Raw genomic sequence first — 17,388 nt, forward strand, 5'->3', positions numbered from 1 at the left:
AGTGAATGTCGCTATAACTCCACTATTATTATGGTGCGATCATCGTCTTGGTTTCATAACTCTCTGTCTGCACATCAATATCAGAGAAAATATGGAAGTTTGGCTATTTTGAAGTATCAAATCCTATCAGAATCACCATTCAGTAATTGCCTCCGTTAATTAAGTGTATCCTCCATATGCTGTGGTTCATGGGGCTCTGCCCGCGCAGGCTCTAATCCTGCAGTTGTCGTTATCTTTTTGCCTCATGAAACATCATGAAGTAAGTCCGAGACTTTTTTATCTGCTTGATAATACCATTTTCTCATTCTGAGCATGGGAGTCGAGTCTGATTGGAGCAATTTGGGCAAAAGACTTATCTCTTGCTACGCAAAATGTGTTCTTGAAGATGCAATGAAGCTCGACAATCAGCCTTCGCTTAGGTTGCGAGATCAACGAGATGCTCGGCTTGCAAACACAATTAACTCGTTGGTTCATAGCATGGCTCTGTACAGAAACGCCATATACGCTGAAAAGGCTCTAGATGCCGTGGATTTGGGAATAATCTTCGAGCGGCTAGATCTGCGTGAGCAGTCTCAACCAGACGATGCATGGGGCTATGAGGACCTTCTTGTACAAGAAACCCTTGCTTACTTTAAAAACGATTTCTTCAAATGGATTAACCAACCTGACTGTGACAGTTGTGGTGCAAATGGGGACAAAGTAGAGTCAATTGGGGTGGCAGGTCCACCAATCGTGAATCCTGATGAGATCAGTCGAATTGAACAGTATAAGTGTAAGTCATGCGGATCAAGGATTGAGTTTCCAAGAATCAACAGTCCAGCCAAGCTTTTGGAAACTAGACGAGGGCGCTGCGGTGAATGGGTCAATTGTTTCATGCTCGTTTTGCAGTCGGTGCTTGGGCCCGAAGCTCAGCTCAGGTACATCTGGAATATGGAGGATCATGTCTGGAGCGAGTACTACAGTAAAAAGCAGAAAAGGTGGGTTCATCTTGACCCATGCGAGAATGTATTTGATGAGCCCTCGCTATACTGTGCAAATTGGGGCAAGAAAATGAGCTATGTCATCGGAGTGGGCAATTCCTATATCATTGATCTCAGCGACAAGTATATCACTGACGAAGCAAAGCGCATACCAAAGCATGATGTCGTTTCAAACGAGGCAACGATTCTGAAGTACATAAAGCGGATCAATGCTCGTCTCATGATCATGTTTTGGCACGAGAGCTTAGATGACGGAGATGAGTATGACAAATATGATAAGTTATACGAACAGCTCATTCTAGTTCACAACAAGGAAGTTGCGTCCCTAAAGGATAGTTCTCACGCCCGCGTGGAAAAAACTAGCATCCCAAAAGGAAGACAGACGGGTGATGCCCTGTGGACCAAAGCTCGTGGCGAGGATGGCGCCTAAAGCTATGTCTGCAATCCCTTAGATTGCCTGAATAACTTGAGCCCAATCCATGAAAGTAAAGCCCACCACCAAAACACAACATATAGGCACCACAAGCTAACAACATAGTAATCCACAATCAAAAAGCCACTTTTGAGGTACTTGTATAAGTCAATGGTCTCAGAATAATGCTTCAACGGTGCAATTATAAATCTCCAAATCTCGAAGAACGAGTTTACCGATATTAAGAATATTGTCCAAGTTGATACAAGTACAATGATTCCAATAGTCTTGAGACTCACAAAAGACGCTGTTTCATCCTCTTCGTATATCTCGTCATCTGCAACTATTAACGGAAGCGGTTCATCTTTCAACATGTAAGTTTCAACGTGTAGATCACTCGATTCGAGTAGCCTTGTGCATAACTTGCACCCGTGCACCGAATCTGGCTGCAAAAAAATAAAAGACAAATACCCAGTCTATAGCTGTATATATCTAAATCTATTTACTCATTAATACTGACTTTGGCACCACCAAGAAGGTTTGGAGCTACCTCTTGAAGCCAGGCAAGCTCAATCACTGAGCAATTTCTGCCGTAAGCCTTGGCAGTGTAGACGAACTCAATATACATGATGGCGTCAATGTTCGCCTTGCCAAACAAATTAGATGATGGATGAATGCTTATAAGTTGACCCGTTGAACAAGTTCTGAATGATCTGTCAGGCATCCCAATTGCGGTGTTTAGCGCAAAACCCTTCACGAAGGATTTGAGAATGGCAGGGATGTCCAATGCTTTCGAGAGCAGTTTGAAATCGTCTTCTTCGTTACTCTCGTGGTCAGCTTCGGAGCTGAGCTGGTTTTTGAGCTTCTTGAGCTGTATATCTTTTTCGGTGTGTGAGATAGAATCGTCCTGTTTGATGGTGGAGAGCATATAGTCTGTGATCTGTTTTCTAACTCTCATGACATTCTTGAAGCCTTTGTAGCTAAAGAATAATTCTTTGCACCACGCTTTGAGCTCGGATGTATGTTTTGAGTCGCTGAGTTCTTTGTAGTAGTTAAAATACTCGTTAAGTGCGATCAAGTCACCCAGCCTTGTACCCAAAGGACAGTATTGCCTCCGTTTGTAGTTGATCTCGTCTCTAAGATCTCCGTTTCCGGTCACATTAAGGATCAAATTCTCAACAGAAAGACATGAAACAATATCAATGACATCTTGAAGGACGCCATTATCGAAGGCCGAGATAAGAACTGCCGATAAGGATGGGGGTAATGGCAACACGGCCATCTTATAGCCAAGTGAGGTTATTTTTCCAGTCTCATTAAGCGCCCCAAGAAATGCAATGTGTGAAGAGCTCCAAGAATGGCTTCCTTACCAGGATGCTCAAGCCATGTCCAATTTAAAAGGTCTTCCACTCCCATCTTCTTTAAGGTCAAGACAGGTAGGATAATGTCATTACGGACGATTTCAGATTCTTGTTGTTTGGGTAGCTTGTTGAGGAAAAGTTTTTCAGAATATAGCCTGAATACTTTGCCCTCACTCTCTCTTCCTGCTCTACCCGCCCTTTGCTTGGCCGATGCTTGCGAAATGGGTGTCGTTAGTAATGTGGATAAGCCAAGTTGATGCCTCCACACTTTAACTTTTCTCAACCCCGAATCAATGACGTACTTGACGCCACTCACAGTAATCGATGTCTCTGCGATGTTTGTCGCTAGAATGACCTTTCTCTTTCTCGGACCTAGCTTTTCAAAAATTTTAATCTGTTGGCCTGGAGACAATGCAGCATAAAGAGGTAAAGCGACAATCATGGGAGCCTCTTTAGGAAGCAGTGGTGCTAAGGTGTTCAAGATGGTAACACAGTTATCAATTTCCTCTTGACCAGGAAGAAAACACAAGAAATCTCCCTCCTGCTCTGACATGTTTATTTGAACCACTGACCTCACCATTGTATCGACGATATCCTCGGAAGAACCGCTAAGGTAGTGCTTTGAAACTGGATACATCCTTCCCTCGACGTATAAAATTGGTGCGTAGTCAAAGAATTTGCTGAAAAGGTCGGCATTTAATGTAGCAGACATGACGATAACTTTAAGATCTTTTCTTCTTCCACTCACAATTAACTGCTTTAAAAAGCCAAGTGTGAGATCTGTGAGAACGGTTCTTTCGTGGGCTTCATCAATAACGATGGTGCTGTACTTGGAGAGTTTGTCATCCAACATGAGCTCTCTGATTAACATACCGTCTGTGAGGTAATTCACTTTCGTGTTATGTGATGTGACGTTGGAAAAACGGACTTGATAACCGATCTCTTCGCCCAACGGACAGCCAAACTCCTCGCTGACTCTAGTTGCTAACGATGCAGCGGCGACTCGACGAGGTTGTGTAACAGCAATCCGTTTCTTGTTAAGCGGGATTAAGAATTGTGGAATCTGTGTGGACTTACCTGAACCTGTTTCACCAATGACAACGACCACCTGATTGTTCTGAACGTAAGAAGTGATCTTCTCCTTGTGGTGATAGATCGGAAGAGTCTTCCTTAGTTCGAGAAGGCTCTGTGCTTTATCTTTAAGAACTGCACGGGAAGTAGTTCTATGGGTTTGAAAACCACTACCATCATCGTCCTCGTCGTCGCTGTTATCATCATAGAACACGGCTCTCTTTCCTTTCGACTTGTTTGCATTATTTTTGATCTCCTTGTTTTGTTTATGCGTCAGGTTCTTTTCAAACTTGTTCTTGCCTGCTTTGGAAGCATCCTCACTGGATTGAGATGAAGTCTCTTCTATGATCTGTTTAACAGGTACACTTTCTTCAGATGTGACAGGCTTTTCGACATGACCCTCCTCAGAGGAATTCTTCACTTCATCATCTAGATTTATGCTGGAGTCGAGAGGCTGCAGATGATCACCATTGGGTAACTCGATGTCTTCTTCAGTGAACCTTGTCTTCTTGTTAACTCTATTGGTATGGACATCCACTTCCAGATTGCCGGACTCAGTATGAGACTTCTTTGACCTCTTTCTCTTTCGTTTTTTGGAACCGGTGCCATCCAGCCCTGCAGGCGCTGGTCCGGGAGACATATGTTTCGAGACTTGGTAGTAAAGAGATGAGATGCGCGATGTGTCTAGCGATTGTGGACAATAACCCAGTAAGTAGGCCTAGGATTGTCCAAACATCACTCATGATTTAGAAAGTGACAATTTTATTGAAAACCAAACAACGCATCTCCTGAATTTCTCGTCGCCCCGTATATCACAAATCGGCTACATCTGGTGGACATAATTTATCGCTTGAGGTACTACTAGTCATATCGCGCACAGTTAACTTCAACGCATGCTAAAACTACTTCAGAAACCAGGACCTCGCCTAGCCAGACGCCAATATCAGCATTTAGCGGGCAAATTGCTCGCCTCAAATCAAAGGTGGCAGTCCACTGTGCCGACCGTGGAGCTACCTCCAGACACTATTTCAATTGTACCATCAGTGACAGAACTCACGAAGCCAGAGTTCTACAAGACAGATTTGGAGGGTTCGCTTGTGGGTCATTTACTCAACAGAGGCCTTGTGGAGTCACTCACCAGTGACGATTTGTACAAGCTCACTGAGGCCAACGCCAAAAAGATGAAGCTCTACTGCGGTGCTGATCCCACAGCTGAATCCTTACATTTGGGTAACTTGCTTCCTCTAATGGTTCTTCTCCATTTCGTGTTACGAGGCCATGATGCCGTTGGCCTTGTTGGTGGTGCCACTGGTGCAGTTGGTGACCCCAGTGGAAGAAAGACCGAGAGAACTTTGATTGATAATCAGGAAAGAGCCGCTAATGTGGAGAAGATACAATCTCAGATTAAAAGTTTCTTGGCCAATGGCGTTAAGTACGCTGAATCTAGACACATTGAAGCTAAAGGAGTAGGCAAAATCCACAGTGCTAACAATGCTTCATGGTGGAAGTCAATCTCATTCCTCGACTTCTTATCAACTTACGGAACTCACATACGAGTGTCTCAAATGCTTGCAAGAGACTCCATTCTGTCTCGTTTGCAATCTCAGCAGGGCATTGGCTTCAACGAATTTGCATACCAGGTCTTGCAGGCTTACGACTTTTGGCATCTCTTCAAAACTGAAGGCGTGAACGTTCAGTTAGGAGGAAACGATCAGTGGGGTAACATAACTGCTGGTGTTGACTTCATTTCCAGAGTTCAGCGCCTGTCTGGTGGGGTGGGTAAAGAAGGCAAGGAATTGCCTGCTTACGGGATGACCGTCCCTTTGTTGACAACTGCTTCAGGAGAGAAATTTGGCAAGTCCGCTGGAAACGCTGTGTTTATTAGTAGCAAGCTTACTACCCCATACCAGCTTTATCAGTATTTCATCAACTCGCCCGATGATCTTGTCAGTAAGCTTTTGAGAGCACTCACTTTGTTGCCAACAGAGGCTATTGATGCGATAGTATTGCGCAAACATGAAGAAGACCCTGGTAACAGAATTGCTCAAAGAGTGCTCGCCAGGGAGGTTGTTGACATGATTCATGGCCCTGGTGTAGGAGATGAGATGGCTTACATCACTAGCTTCTTGTTCCCCACTCCAGACCAGCCATTTGACGATGACCTTACCGCGGACAAGTTAATCAGTAAATTCAGAAACTCCGGAATCTTGCAAAGAATTCTGCTTGGCTCGTTCAGTAACCCAGACGATTTGAAGATGAGCACATTGCTTTCCAAGATCCTCAACAAGTCAAAGAATGAAACCAAGAATCTTATAAAGGGTGGAGGCATTTACTTCGGTGTGAACAGAGACCAATTTGTTGATCCAGATGACGTCGTTCTTTTTGATAAAGAAAACCACTTGATGGATGAGAAGTTGTTTCTCATCAGAACCGGTAAACAGAACTACCACGTCGTTGAGGTGACTGAATAATTCTATTGAAAAGATTACATGTACATAGTTTAAGCATCCTGGCTCAAGACTTCTTTCACAGCTTCGATCACCTTCGGGAAAATTGCCTTGTTGGCAGCGATCACACCTTTAGAGTCCAATTGTCTACCTTTACCAAAGTCGAGCGCTTGGCCTCCGATGTCGCCAACCTGGCCACCACTCTCGTAAATCAAGATATTACCAGCTGCATGATCCCATATTTTCTCCCTGTAAGTATCGCTGACGGGCAAACGCAAGTAGATATCCGCCTGACCCTTGGCTAAAACGCAATACTTGACTTGAGAGTCCAAATTGAGAGTCTGTTGAGCAACTGTGTCTTCACTAAAGCCCAACTTCAGTTTAATCTGAGATTGAGTAGAATGCGAGGAATGGCCCTTCTCAACTCCCTCCACCACTTTGAGGGTGGCAGAAGACGTCTCTGAGGTCATTTGGATCTTTTCTTGGTTTTTCAAGGGCACAAACTCATCCGTCTCGAAAAGTGGGGTGTAAAAAGATCCCACACCCTTAACAGCAGAGAACAAGCCTCCTTTGGTACCTGACTGTTTGTCATTCAGCACGATGTGCTCGGGTAAGTTGGGGCAACCAATGACACCGAGAACAACCTTTCCGTCTTCGATAAGGGCCAAACACACTGCAAATTGGTCTCCTCTCAAGAAACCCTTAGTACCATCAATTGGATCGAGTGCCCAGAATCTGCCTTTAGATCCCCCCTCATAGTTACCTAAGTCAATGCTCTCGTAAACCTCCTTCAAATCCTTAAGATCTCCAAGAGCGTCTGAAGATTTTCCAGTTTTTTGTTGCGTTTCACTTAATAGGTCCAAGATACGCTTACTGAGTGCATTGGCCTCTTCAGTTCCATCCTTCAAAGACAGAGAGTCCTCCTCTCCAACTATGTTATCATTCGGGAAATTGAGCTTGATAGCTTTGTTGATCAATGCTTGCGATGCATAGTCACCGACTGTCACGGGCGACTTGTCATTTTTGATTTGTGTGCCGCTTTTCGACAACTCCACTATGGAATCACTGAGTCCCTTTGTGAGTACTGAGGCTCTTTTGACCGCAAGAGAAGCAATCTTCAATTCTTTAGCATAAGGATGATCAACAGCAACCATTTTCAGTGACTGGGCAATTTTGAAGTATCTGGATAACCACACGGCGGCAACGACAGATAGTAATAAGAAAAGGAATTTCGGTCTGGCCATATCTAGACGTGCGGGCACGTGAGAGAACTTGACGTTGATGCGTAGGAGATCTCTACAGGACTGTGATTTGCAGCCATTTAAGAAGTGATGTATCTTGATCTATGGAATCTAATAAATAGGCATTTTCAATACCTTGGTCGTGGAGCATTAAGCCTGATTACTGAACAACAAAGTCAGTGACGTTGAATTTTTGGGAGGAAACACCCATCAGGCTGATGTATTCCTTGGTCTCGTCGGACAATCTCTTCGTGGTCTCATCATCCCACTTAAACTCGTTTCTCATGATTTCGACAACACCGTCAACAGCGCTCAAAGCCTCTCTGGCGTTCAAGAAGGCCAATCTAGTTCTTCTGGCCAAGAAGTCAAGAGGGTGTCTGATGTACTCGTACTGCAAGGAGTATTTCAACTCAGCAATGGTGAAAGGCTCGTCGAAGGACTGGTAAGACAAAATGGTGCCGTCGGTGTTTTTGGTTTCGTTAGGAATGTATTCGTGAGTGGCAGCCAATGTGATTGGCAACTTGTTGTAGTCATTTTGTTGGTACAACTCCAAGATGAGGGCAGCTCTAGAGCCATAGTTGTGACTCAAGTGCTTAGCCAACTTCAATGGGATCTTGTACTCGTGAATCAAACGAGCAGAGTAGTTCTTAGAGTAGTCCTCACCACCGGCAAGCAAGATCTTGTTGGTCTGGCAAGACTTCAAGTTCTTGCCGCCGAAATCGTACTTCTTCACCAAGGTGTCGACAGTCTCCTGGGCCATCTCTCTGTAAGTAGTCCACTTACCACCGGAAATGGTGAGCAAACCAGACTCGGAGATGGTAATCAAGTGAGAACGAACCAAACCCTGGGTACCAGAGTTAGCATCCTTACCCTTTGGAATCTTAGCAGGGTCCTGAACCAATGGTCTGATACCAGACCAGGCAGACAAAACATCCTCTCTGTTGACGGGGAAGACAATGTACTTTTGCAACTCGCCCAAGATGTCAGTGATTTCCTCCTCAGTTGGCACAGGGTTGTTTGGAACCTTCTTCAATGGGGTGTCAGTAGTACCAGCGAGGACCTTACCTTGCCATGGCAAGAAGAACATAACTCTACCGTCAGAAGTGGAAGGATCCAACAAACCCATGGAGGTTGGGCCGTAGTACTCAGGCAAGACAATGTGAACACCAGAGGATGGGACAACCATTCTTGGGGGCTGGTCCTGCTTAGGAGGCAAGCCTTGAGGGTCCTCGTCCATTTCCAAAAGCTTGTCAGCGAAAGGTCCAGTAGCGTTAACAGTAGCGGTAGCCTTGATTCTGTACTCCTCACCAGTCTCCTTGTCGACTGCGAGAGCACCGACCAACTTGCCATCTTCCTTGATCAATTGCTTGACGTCCATGTAGTTCAAAACGGTTGCGCCGTGGTCAACAGCGGTGACAGCCAAGGTAGCGTTAAATCTAGCATCGTTGAAAGTACCGTCGTGGTAGACACAGGCGGCCTTAATGTTACCAGTATCAATCATAGGGGCAATGGCGCCGAAAGTCTCAGCGGAAAACACGGTGGAGGATCTCAAGTTCTGGTGGCCGGCAAACCAATCGTACATTTTGCAGCCAATGAAGAAGTAGGGCACTTGCCACCACTTGTAGACAGGGATCATGATGGGGAGCACGGAACACAAGTGAGGAGCAGTTCTAAGCATGTTACCTCTCTCGTTCAAGGCCTCGATCACCAAGTCCAACTGGTCCTTGGAGAGCTGGAAAATGGCCTTTTCCAAGTATCTGACACCACCGTGGGCCATCTTGGTGGACTTGGAGGAGGTACCGGAGGCAAAGTCGTTTCTCTCCAAGAGACACACGTTAAGACCACGAGAAGCAGCATCCACAGCAGTACCGGTACCGGTAGCGCCACCACCGACAATCAAGACATCAAACTTGTCAGTCTTCTTGACGTTGTTCAAGAGCTCCTCTCGGGAAGGAGGAACGTCGAGCTTCTTACGAAGAGGCTCGTAGGAGTTCTTGAAGTTCGATGGGTTTGGGGACCTGACAAAGTCGAGATAAACGACGCCGGCGCCAACCACCGAGGCCGAAGCAGCGGCGGTCTTGAAGAATGTTGACTTGAAAAAGCGAGACATTCTTTGTGAAAAAGAAAAAGAGTGGTTGCTTTCAGAAAACGAAGTGGCAGGAACGGGAAAAAAAAGGTGTGCCAGCAACGGTGATGTGAAAAGTCGAGGGTAGTGGGGCAGCACAAAGCAGCAGCGACCGAAAATTAAGCAACGGCAGCGGTCCCGGATGGAGGACACAACACCGGTGCTGCAGATCGCGTGGACCCAAGGCCGAATCAAGCCACTAACAATCGCAAAAGAAACTACCGGCGTGACCCGACAGGAAACTGACCAACTGTATCGCCCGGTTTAGTTGGTTCTTTTTAAAAGCGAGTCAAACTTGGCTGCGAAAAGGCCCCGAGGATGCGCAAATGCGCAGCGGCAGGGCATATGCTCCGTGCCATGGGCCATGAGGCTGGAGGCCGTTTTCTCGTTTTTCCGGTCGCGAGGACAAAGCAAGCGAGCAACCGTATGGCGGGGGAGGGGCAACGCAGCATTTTTTTGAAGTTATTTTTTGTTCGCCAAAGGCGTTGGCCATGCTGTAATTCTACGGCGAAGGTGGGAAATTTTTCCCATTGACGAAGCTAGTGTGGTAGTATCATGGGTCTGGTTCCTCGGTACCGCACCAGCGGAGCCTGGGGTGCCCAGCCGCCATTGATCCGCACAATCATGTGATTGGGCCGGCTGCCAGTGCTCCAGTGCATCTGGGGTGCAGAGGTGATTGGTTAGATGAAGGAACCCGTGTCTTAGATTGACGCCGCTGGCGAGGTGGTCGTTAATATTGCTGATTGCGTGATTCTATGGCACGAGCGTCTTGGGCGGGTCGGGATTAGTGGTACCTTGGCGGGCGCCGAGGAACATGTCCGGACGCCGAGGCTTGCAAGATGGTCTGGGGTTTGGTTCTGTGGAACGTGATTCGAGTTTCAACAAATTAAAGAATTTTCTAAGTTTGAGCGTGTTTTTCTCGGACGATGGTATGATGGATTGGGATAGACGGAACATTCGTGCGCAGCGGTTGCAAGTTCTCACCACGGGCGTGGAAAAGCAGAAAAGTCGAAAAATGCTCGCTCGGCCTGAACCGGAACATAGCAACTGGGGTAATAAGAAATCGTACATGGTGGAAGAGGCCACATAGAGAACAGATGATTCGAAGCTAGCGATATGTAGGATTGACGTCTGGAGACAAACCGGATTTCCAGCGCTGTATAGAAGGGCTCACAGCCTGTGCGTTGGCTGGTGACTGGGTATGTAGGGCGGTTTGATCAAAAATTGGCATTTGAGAAAAGGTGAAACAAATGGCACACACTCCTGGTGAATTAGTCGGTCATCGAAATCAACAAAGGACGACTCCGGTGACTTCAGTGCCTTAAGTGACAGGGCAACTGATAACCACTGGCTGTTGTGATTCTGGACTGTACCGATTACAACACTGACCATGACTGCGTCCAGTCTTAGTCGGGCTCTACTACATACCAGGAGATCAACACGCCAGCGCCTACCAACCCATCAATAAAATCCGGAATTTCATATGCCTCTTTCTGAATGATCAAAGTGAAATAATAAATCCACCTTGATATTTTCAATCGACTTGCCCACTTCTCACCACACTTAGGAGTTACCCCCGCGCCTGCAGTCGTCTCACATAGAGTACACAATCTTCATACACATTTTTACCACGTCAGACCATGGACTCTTTGACAGACGAACAGAAAAGTGTGCTTGACGAATTTGTGGCCATTACCAATGTCTCGCTTGAAGACGAGGACAAGGCCGAAAAGAGTGTCATTTTGCTCCAGAATCACAGCTTCAACTTGAATAATGCTGTCCTATCGTTCTTTGAAAGCGGCCTAGATAACGTGCAGAGGAACCCAACACCCATTGAGGAACCAACGCCGCTGGATTCGCTGGCGTCAGGGTTTGAAAGATTTGAATCCAATGCAGTGCATAGAAATCTACATGACGAGTTTGTGCTAGATCATTTGTTGCCAAAGCTACCCAAGGCCCCAAAGATCAGCAATCACTGGCAATTCGACCTCGGAATCCACATGTCTCGGAGAGCGTTGGCTGTTTCGGAAAAGACAGAGGCTGAATCACCACCTGTGGTTCAGAAGAAGCCCTCTATCTTGTGGATCATTCTCCTTATTATACCCAGGGCATTTTCCATGCTCTTTTCTTTCCTAAAATTCATGTTGGGCTGGAACTCATCACCATTGTATAAAGCACTTCCCAGCCTGTTTAATTGGGACACTTATGATGAGACTTATGACATAACAAGCATCGCCGAGGGCATTAACCCTACGGAGCTCCATTTACGAACCACAGATTTCAACAAATGCCATGAAGAGTCTCAAAAAGACTACAAATTCTTGACAACCATATTGGTTGATGACTCATGCGTCGAATTCGCTCGCCAATTCGTACAATCACCTCATTTGAAACTGCTTCTAGACGAATGTCCTGATAACGAGATCTACTTAGCCAACACTGACAAGAGTCCCGAGGCATTTGAAGTAGCTCAAACTTACAAAATTCGGAGACTTCCGTATGTTATGCTTGTGGGCAATGTGACAAGAAACCCTCAGGTTATGTCCTCGATGTCTATCATCTTCAAATCGAACATCTTATTCGATATTGATGATGAGCAACAACAAGTAGTGAACAAAGTTCTTCGCAGCTTGAAGAAGAGTGTGAATCATTTTAATCCACAACTTGTCTCCAAGCGGTACGACAAACAGGAGATGGAGTTGAGTCGACTTCTTAAGGAAAAACAAGACGAGGCTTATCTTGAATCTCTCGCACAAGACAGAGAAAAGAAGCAAGAGAAGCAAAGGAAGGAGGCGGAAGAGAGTCTGAAGAAGGAATTGGAGCAGATGAGAAAGAACTTCATTCAGACGTTGGTGGAGAAGGCTTGGTTTGAAGAGCAAGCACAAGAAGCAACACCAAAGGATCTGATCAGAGTGTCATTGAAGATCCCCGATGGTCGCCGTGTGATTCAGAAGTTTCCTAAAAGCATGCCTGTCGTGGCGCTCTATCTCTTCGTTGAGACGCAACTCTCTCAGAGAGAGGAGAACGAGGCTTACGAGGAGTCGGAGTTGACGGTAGAAGAGTTCTGCGAAAAATTCGACTTTAATTTTGAGCTATTCAAGCCATTCCCGAAGGTAGTCTTGCCATGTGAACAACAGACGATTGAGGAGTTCAATGGGTTGAAGCTGGGTGACAACATCATGGTGGAGTATCTTGGGGAGAGTGAAGACGAAGATGAGGCATAGACAGCAATGTTCGCAACCAAACTTACCTTCGTTCGAATAAGAAGGCTTCAAAATGAGAGACTCAGCATACTTTTATCTTCATATATAGCACGACAAAGTACATTGGCAAGTAATTATTTTTCGGTCAATTCGAGTATCATCAGTCATGCCCTGAATGCACAATTACGGTCAAACAGTGCGACCCATATCTAAGTATGCGGGGCTTGGCACATAGTAAAATCAAATTAAGCTGCGACAACCTACAACTCCTCTTTCCGGAAACCTTCCAGCAGTTACAGACATAAACAAAAATGGCGAGTCGTCAGTCCAGATTAGAGGCTGAGAAATTGGCCATCATCCAGAAATCCATGTCGAGAGGCCGGTCGAACTCCCCTTCCAATAGCAACAGCAGATCCTCTTCAACCCTGAATGACGAGTTCAACAATAAAGACATCAAGTGGTCTATTACCAACCACGATCCACTGGAGCGCTTGAGAGACACCAATGAACAAGCCAATGACGAAAATGGTAATAACGCTCTCTGGGAAAATGAGGTGTCAGAAGAGGAGCATATCAGTGACGATGACGACAACGAAAAGTTTCAGTACGATGGGACAGGTAACATCTTACCCAATTACGCCTGCCAGGATGAAAAGATACTGGAGATTTCCACGATTTTGCAGAACTCGAATTTGAACGACAGACAAACCATCAAGAAGCTCGAGGAGTTGACCGCCACAGAGCGGGCAGTCGCTAATGCACGAAACATCGGGAAGGACGTCGACCTTGGAGTTGTTGAGAAGCTCACACAAAACAAACATGCACTCACAGGCAAGGAAGGATTGGATCTTAACAACTCCGATCAGAATGCCGAAGCCAGAAGACAGAAATTGGAGACCTACCAAGCTTACAGGCGGAAGATCATTGATCAAGAGAATGAGCAGTTGAGAGGCCCTCACGGAAGCTATTCTACCAAAGACCAGGATGACAACGGTGAGGGCGAAGGGTTCATGGCACCTTACACTTCTGCAGTGGAGGACAAGTTGGACTCCGAGTTTGCATCGCAATTGAACGAGACAATCAAGGAAGGCGAGATTGATTCCAATATCGCACACTCTAGAGTTATCCAAACGATCACACGTGGTAACTTTTTCCAACTCATAAATCCTAAGGTCAAGCCCAAGATGTTCCTTCTTTGTATGGACTTCAGTCCAGAGTCAATCTTTGCCCTTGAGTGGTGTTTGGGAACTGTTTTGGTCGACGGCTCGGTTCTCTTCATCGTTTGTGTTATTGAAGATAATGATGCCAACCATAATCTTAAAGCAAACTCCACTAACGAGAGAGAGACCGCAAGGCTCAATATGCTCAATCGTGCCAAGCAACAAGTTTTGAACTTGTTGAAATTGACTAAACTACAAATTCACATTGTCATTGAGATAATTCATCACCCGATCCCCCGTCATCTTATTTTGGAATTCATCGACAACCTACAGCCTACGCTAGTTGTGGTTGGTTCAAAGGGTCTGAGTGCTATCAAGGGAGTCCTCTTGGGATCATTGTCGAATTACTTGGTCACAAAGTCCACTGTCCCTGTGATGGTGGTGAGAGAAAAGTTGAAGAAGATAAACAGATTCAAGAACGGCTCCTCCATCTTCTCCAACAATATTAAGCCTTTGACCTTGTCTGAAGCTAGAGTTGATTGATCACGATACTTTATTTCTTCTACGCATTATGCAAATTTATACTTATCATAAACGAAATTACGAAGGTCTATATCATTGCACCAAAACCATAACCGTTATCCATACCCAAAAAAAAAAAAAACCGTCCGTAGTAAGAGCAGCTTATAAGAAAAGCTCTGTGAATGCACGCTTGCCACGAGAAAATTGATGCGAGCAGTCTGCTGCTGGGCATTTTCGTGGAGCGCTGATCATAGGATTGTCAATTGACACCTCCTGATCTTTCTTCTTAGATCGCCTTCCTGGTGCTCTATTGCCAATGTTCTTTATACATCTTCCGCAGAAAACGTGGCCACATTTTCCAACAAAAACACGTTTGGAGAGTGCCCTATCACTATCTAGACATTGCGTGACGCAGAACCATGGTGCTTGGACCTTGTTATCCGCAACATACTTTGACAAATTTCTGTTATACTTAGGGTCGGGTATGAAATCATCGGGATGCCTTCGCCCAACTGTATACCACATAATTCGCAAAGTAGATTATCTGTGGGAGTGATGTTGGTTGTGTGCAAATTATCTTCCTCCTTAGCTTCATCTCGCTTTTTGCGAAGCGTATCTCGATTGTAAATCTTTTCCTTTTCTATCTTACGATCAAGGGCCAGATCGTCCTCTCTTTCTAAACGAGCTAGTATAGCGCCGGATATTTCATCTGTTGTGTCTTGTGCATGTAAGTAATTAAAAAAGGACCTTCGCTCCTCTTCCGGTAGATTGAAGAAACTGAAAGGTACTGCAAAGTTGAGTCTTTCCATAAGCAGCTGTCCAGCAGTTCTTCTTCTCGTATTTCTTCTTGGATTTCTACCGAATAGTGATCGCTGTCTCATTGGTGGCTGCGGCGTAGGTGGCGTTTGAGTGGAAGCTCTTTCCTCACGGTGGTCATCAACAGGAACAGCCTCCATGGGTGCACCAGGATATTGAATAGGTGATGGTCTCATTTCATTTTGACCAGTAATTTGAATCTCGTCATCGTCCACGGCTGGAGCTGGAGCTTCACCGACTATTTCTAGCTCATCATCGGAAGCATCCAGCTCGGCATCACTTGGGACCTCTATGATGCTGTTTTGATGTTCTTGTTCGTTGAAGCTCAGGCCGGACTCATTTTCGCCATCGCTGACAACCTCTATTATACTCGAACGCCGCCTTCTTGACGGTTGTTTAGTATCTTGCTCACTCATCTTGTCGTAGCTGTGGGATGTTGGTCAAAAAGGATAACATTCAAGTTGGAACTGGATTATTTTTGGAGCAAGTAGAGCTTAAAAGTGTGACTGATGAGGAAAAAACTTAGTTGTGTTTTATGTTAGGTTCCGATCGCTGACATATCAGGCACCATGCGAGGTAACAGTACTGCTGTATTTTGTGCACGTGACTTCGATCTTCAAAAGTAGGAGGGATACCCAGATCTACGCAGTTGTTTAGGGCAGTCTTGCTTTAAGGTTAAATGAGAAGCCCGTCTCTTTTTGGCTGGCTAAAATTCAAAACTCGCATTCAGCGTTAAATGATTACCAGTTCGTAGAGAAAGGAAATAAATAAGGCCCACTTTACGGATCACGGACTTAATCGTCTTTTCTTTTATTATCGATGCAAATCTGCCTAAAATACATGGTATGCCCGCTCAATGCTTCCCTATAATGCGTGTTGTCACGGCTTATTTCTTCAAACCGCTTCTAACGTAACGACCAACGACAACACAGTGGTCTCTCTCATATGGCTCCAAAGTCAACTGCTCCAATGGCTTGATTCTCTCCTCTCTCAATTTCTGGACCTCTCTGGCAAAGACAGTCTCAGCGTCAACAGTGGAGTCAATACAGTTGGCCTTGATGGAGATGACAACGGTACCCTGGTCCTTCAAGAACAAGTGGGAGTTCAAGGCGATAATACGAGCCTGGTCAGGCTGGGCCACATCGGCAAACACAGCGTCAACCATACCAATCAACATACGGTACTTCTGTGGGTGACGAGCATCGTCAATGATTGGGATAACGTTTGGTCTCTTCTTAGCCATGGAGATCAACTCTCTACCAGGACGGTGAGAGAACTCAACGGCAAAGACCAATCCGTCAGGACCGACGACATCGGAAACGTGGGAAACGGAGGTACCGGAGGCAGCACCCAAGTACAAGACCTTCTTGCCTGGAGCGATACCCAACTCATCGATACCACCCATAATACCGGCAGCCAACTTGGATCTGAAAGGGTTCCAGACACGGTATTCGATCTTGGTAGGAGCAGCGCCCTCCTCCTTGGCTGGCTCGTCAATGGCAATTCTCTTCTCGCCGTAGACGGACTCACCTGGGGCCATGTTCTTGGTGACCAACAAGTCCTCCTTACCTCTGGCAATGAAGACACCAGCGTGTCTGTGGGGCTCAATAACGACCTTGGCACCACCCTTGGCACCGCCTCTAGCGCCACCACGACCGCCTCTGGCACCACCACGGCCTCCACGAGCACCTCCACGGGCACCTCCTCTGGCACCTCCTCTAGCACCACCTCTGGCGCCACCTCTGCCACCTCTTGGAGCAAAGCCACCTCTGGATCCGCCTCTGGCGCCGCCGCGGGCACCGCCTCTACCGCCTCTAGTTGGGAAAGACATTATTGTGTGTTTATTTGTTGTTTGGTAAGGTAGAGAGTATGAGAAGTGGGAAAAAATTTTCCACAGTATAGTGCGCTCCTACAGATGCCGTGCGGGTAACCCCAGCGATTGGGAAACCCATCGACGTCAATACGCCTGCCACGCTGTATAAATATTAATTTCTCTTCGTTAATAGGGTCAAACATTTTTGTTATTTTCTAAGTCTGGTGCTTTGGTTTG

General features: G+C 46.0%; 9 protein-coding genes across 9 annotated transcripts; 4 read left to right on the top strand and 5 right to left on the bottom strand. All coding sequences in view use genetic code 12, as the record gives it.

Annotated features, from left to right (window-relative positions):
- Nucleotides 1-477: 477 nt before the first annotated feature.
- CXQ87_000236 (peptide-N4-(N-acetyl-beta-glucosaminyl)asparagine amidase) lies at nt 478-1,410 on the top strand (the record flags this gene model as incomplete). Its single annotated transcript, XM_025478818.1, has 1 exon — nt 478-1,410. One exon carries the CDS (start codon nt 478-480, stop codon nt 1,408-1,410), a length of 933 nt encoding a protein of 310 aa, XP_025338291.1.
- A 484-nt stretch (nt 1,411-1,894) lies between these two features.
- On the bottom strand, nt 1,895-4,464 carry CXQ87_000237 (RNA helicase; the record flags this gene model as incomplete). Its single annotated transcript, XM_025478819.1, has 2 exons — nt 1,895-2,637; nt 2,763-4,464. The coding sequence occupies 2 exons, from the start codon at nt 4,462-4,464 to the stop codon at nt 1,895-1,897; spliced, it is 2,445 nt and encodes an 814-aa protein (XP_025338292.1).
- A 253-nt stretch (nt 4,465-4,717) lies between these two features.
- CXQ87_000238 (tyrosine--tRNA ligase) lies at nt 4,718-6,295 on the top strand (the record flags this gene model as incomplete). The annotated part of the gene is made up of 1 exon (XM_025478820.1): nt 4,718-6,295. One exon carries the CDS (start codon nt 4,718-4,720, stop codon nt 6,293-6,295), a length of 1,578 nt encoding a protein of 525 aa, XP_025338293.1.
- A 29-nt stretch (nt 6,296-6,324) lies between these two features.
- HAL22 (Hal22p) lies at nt 6,325-7,515 on the bottom strand (the record flags this gene model as incomplete). Its single annotated transcript, XM_025478821.1, has 1 exon — nt 6,325-7,515. One exon carries the CDS (start codon nt 7,513-7,515, stop codon nt 6,325-6,327), a length of 1,191 nt encoding a protein of 396 aa, XP_025338294.1.
- A 157-nt stretch (nt 7,516-7,672) lies between these two features.
- On the bottom strand, nt 7,673-9,622 carry GUT2 (glycerol-3-phosphate dehydrogenase; the record flags this gene model as incomplete). Its single annotated transcript, XM_025478822.1, has 1 exon — nt 7,673-9,622. One exon carries the CDS (start codon nt 9,620-9,622, stop codon nt 7,673-7,675), a length of 1,950 nt encoding a protein of 649 aa, XP_025338295.1.
- A 1,655-nt stretch (nt 9,623-11,277) lies between these two features.
- CXQ87_000241 (uncharacterized protein) lies at nt 11,278-12,861 on the top strand (the record flags this gene model as incomplete). Its single annotated transcript, XM_025478823.1, has 1 exon — nt 11,278-12,861. One exon carries the CDS (start codon nt 11,278-11,280, stop codon nt 12,859-12,861), a length of 1,584 nt encoding a protein of 527 aa, XP_025338296.1.
- A 290-nt stretch (nt 12,862-13,151) lies between these two features.
- On the top strand, nt 13,152-14,543 carry CXQ87_000242 (Imp2'p; the record flags this gene model as incomplete). Its single annotated transcript, XM_025478824.1, has 1 exon — nt 13,152-14,543. One exon carries the CDS (start codon nt 13,152-13,154, stop codon nt 14,541-14,543), a length of 1,392 nt encoding a protein of 463 aa, XP_025338297.1.
- A 374-nt stretch (nt 14,544-14,917) lies between these two features.
- On the bottom strand, nt 14,918-15,754 carry HEX3 (SUMO-targeted ubiquitin ligase complex subunit; the record flags this gene model as incomplete). Its single annotated transcript, XM_025478825.1, has 1 exon — nt 14,918-15,754. One exon carries the CDS (start codon nt 15,752-15,754, stop codon nt 14,918-14,920), a length of 837 nt encoding a protein of 278 aa, XP_025338298.1.
- Nucleotides 15,755-16,224: 470 nt separating this feature from the next.
- Nucleotides 16,225-17,169, bottom strand: NOP1 (rRNA methyltransferase; the record flags this gene model as incomplete). The annotated part of the gene is made up of 1 exon (XM_025478826.1): nt 16,225-17,169. One exon carries the CDS (start codon nt 17,167-17,169, stop codon nt 16,225-16,227), a length of 945 nt encoding a protein of 314 aa, XP_025338299.1.
- Between the last annotated feature and the right edge of the window lie 219 nt (nt 17,170-17,388).

This window comes from Candidozyma duobushaemuli, assembly GCF_002926085.2.
Source record: "Candidozyma duobushaemuli strain B09383 chromosome Unknown A_B09383, whole genome shotgun sequence".
Classification (NCBI taxonomy): domain Eukaryota; kingdom Fungi; phylum Ascomycota; class Pichiomycetes; order Serinales; family Metschnikowiaceae; genus Candidozyma; species Candidozyma duobushaemuli.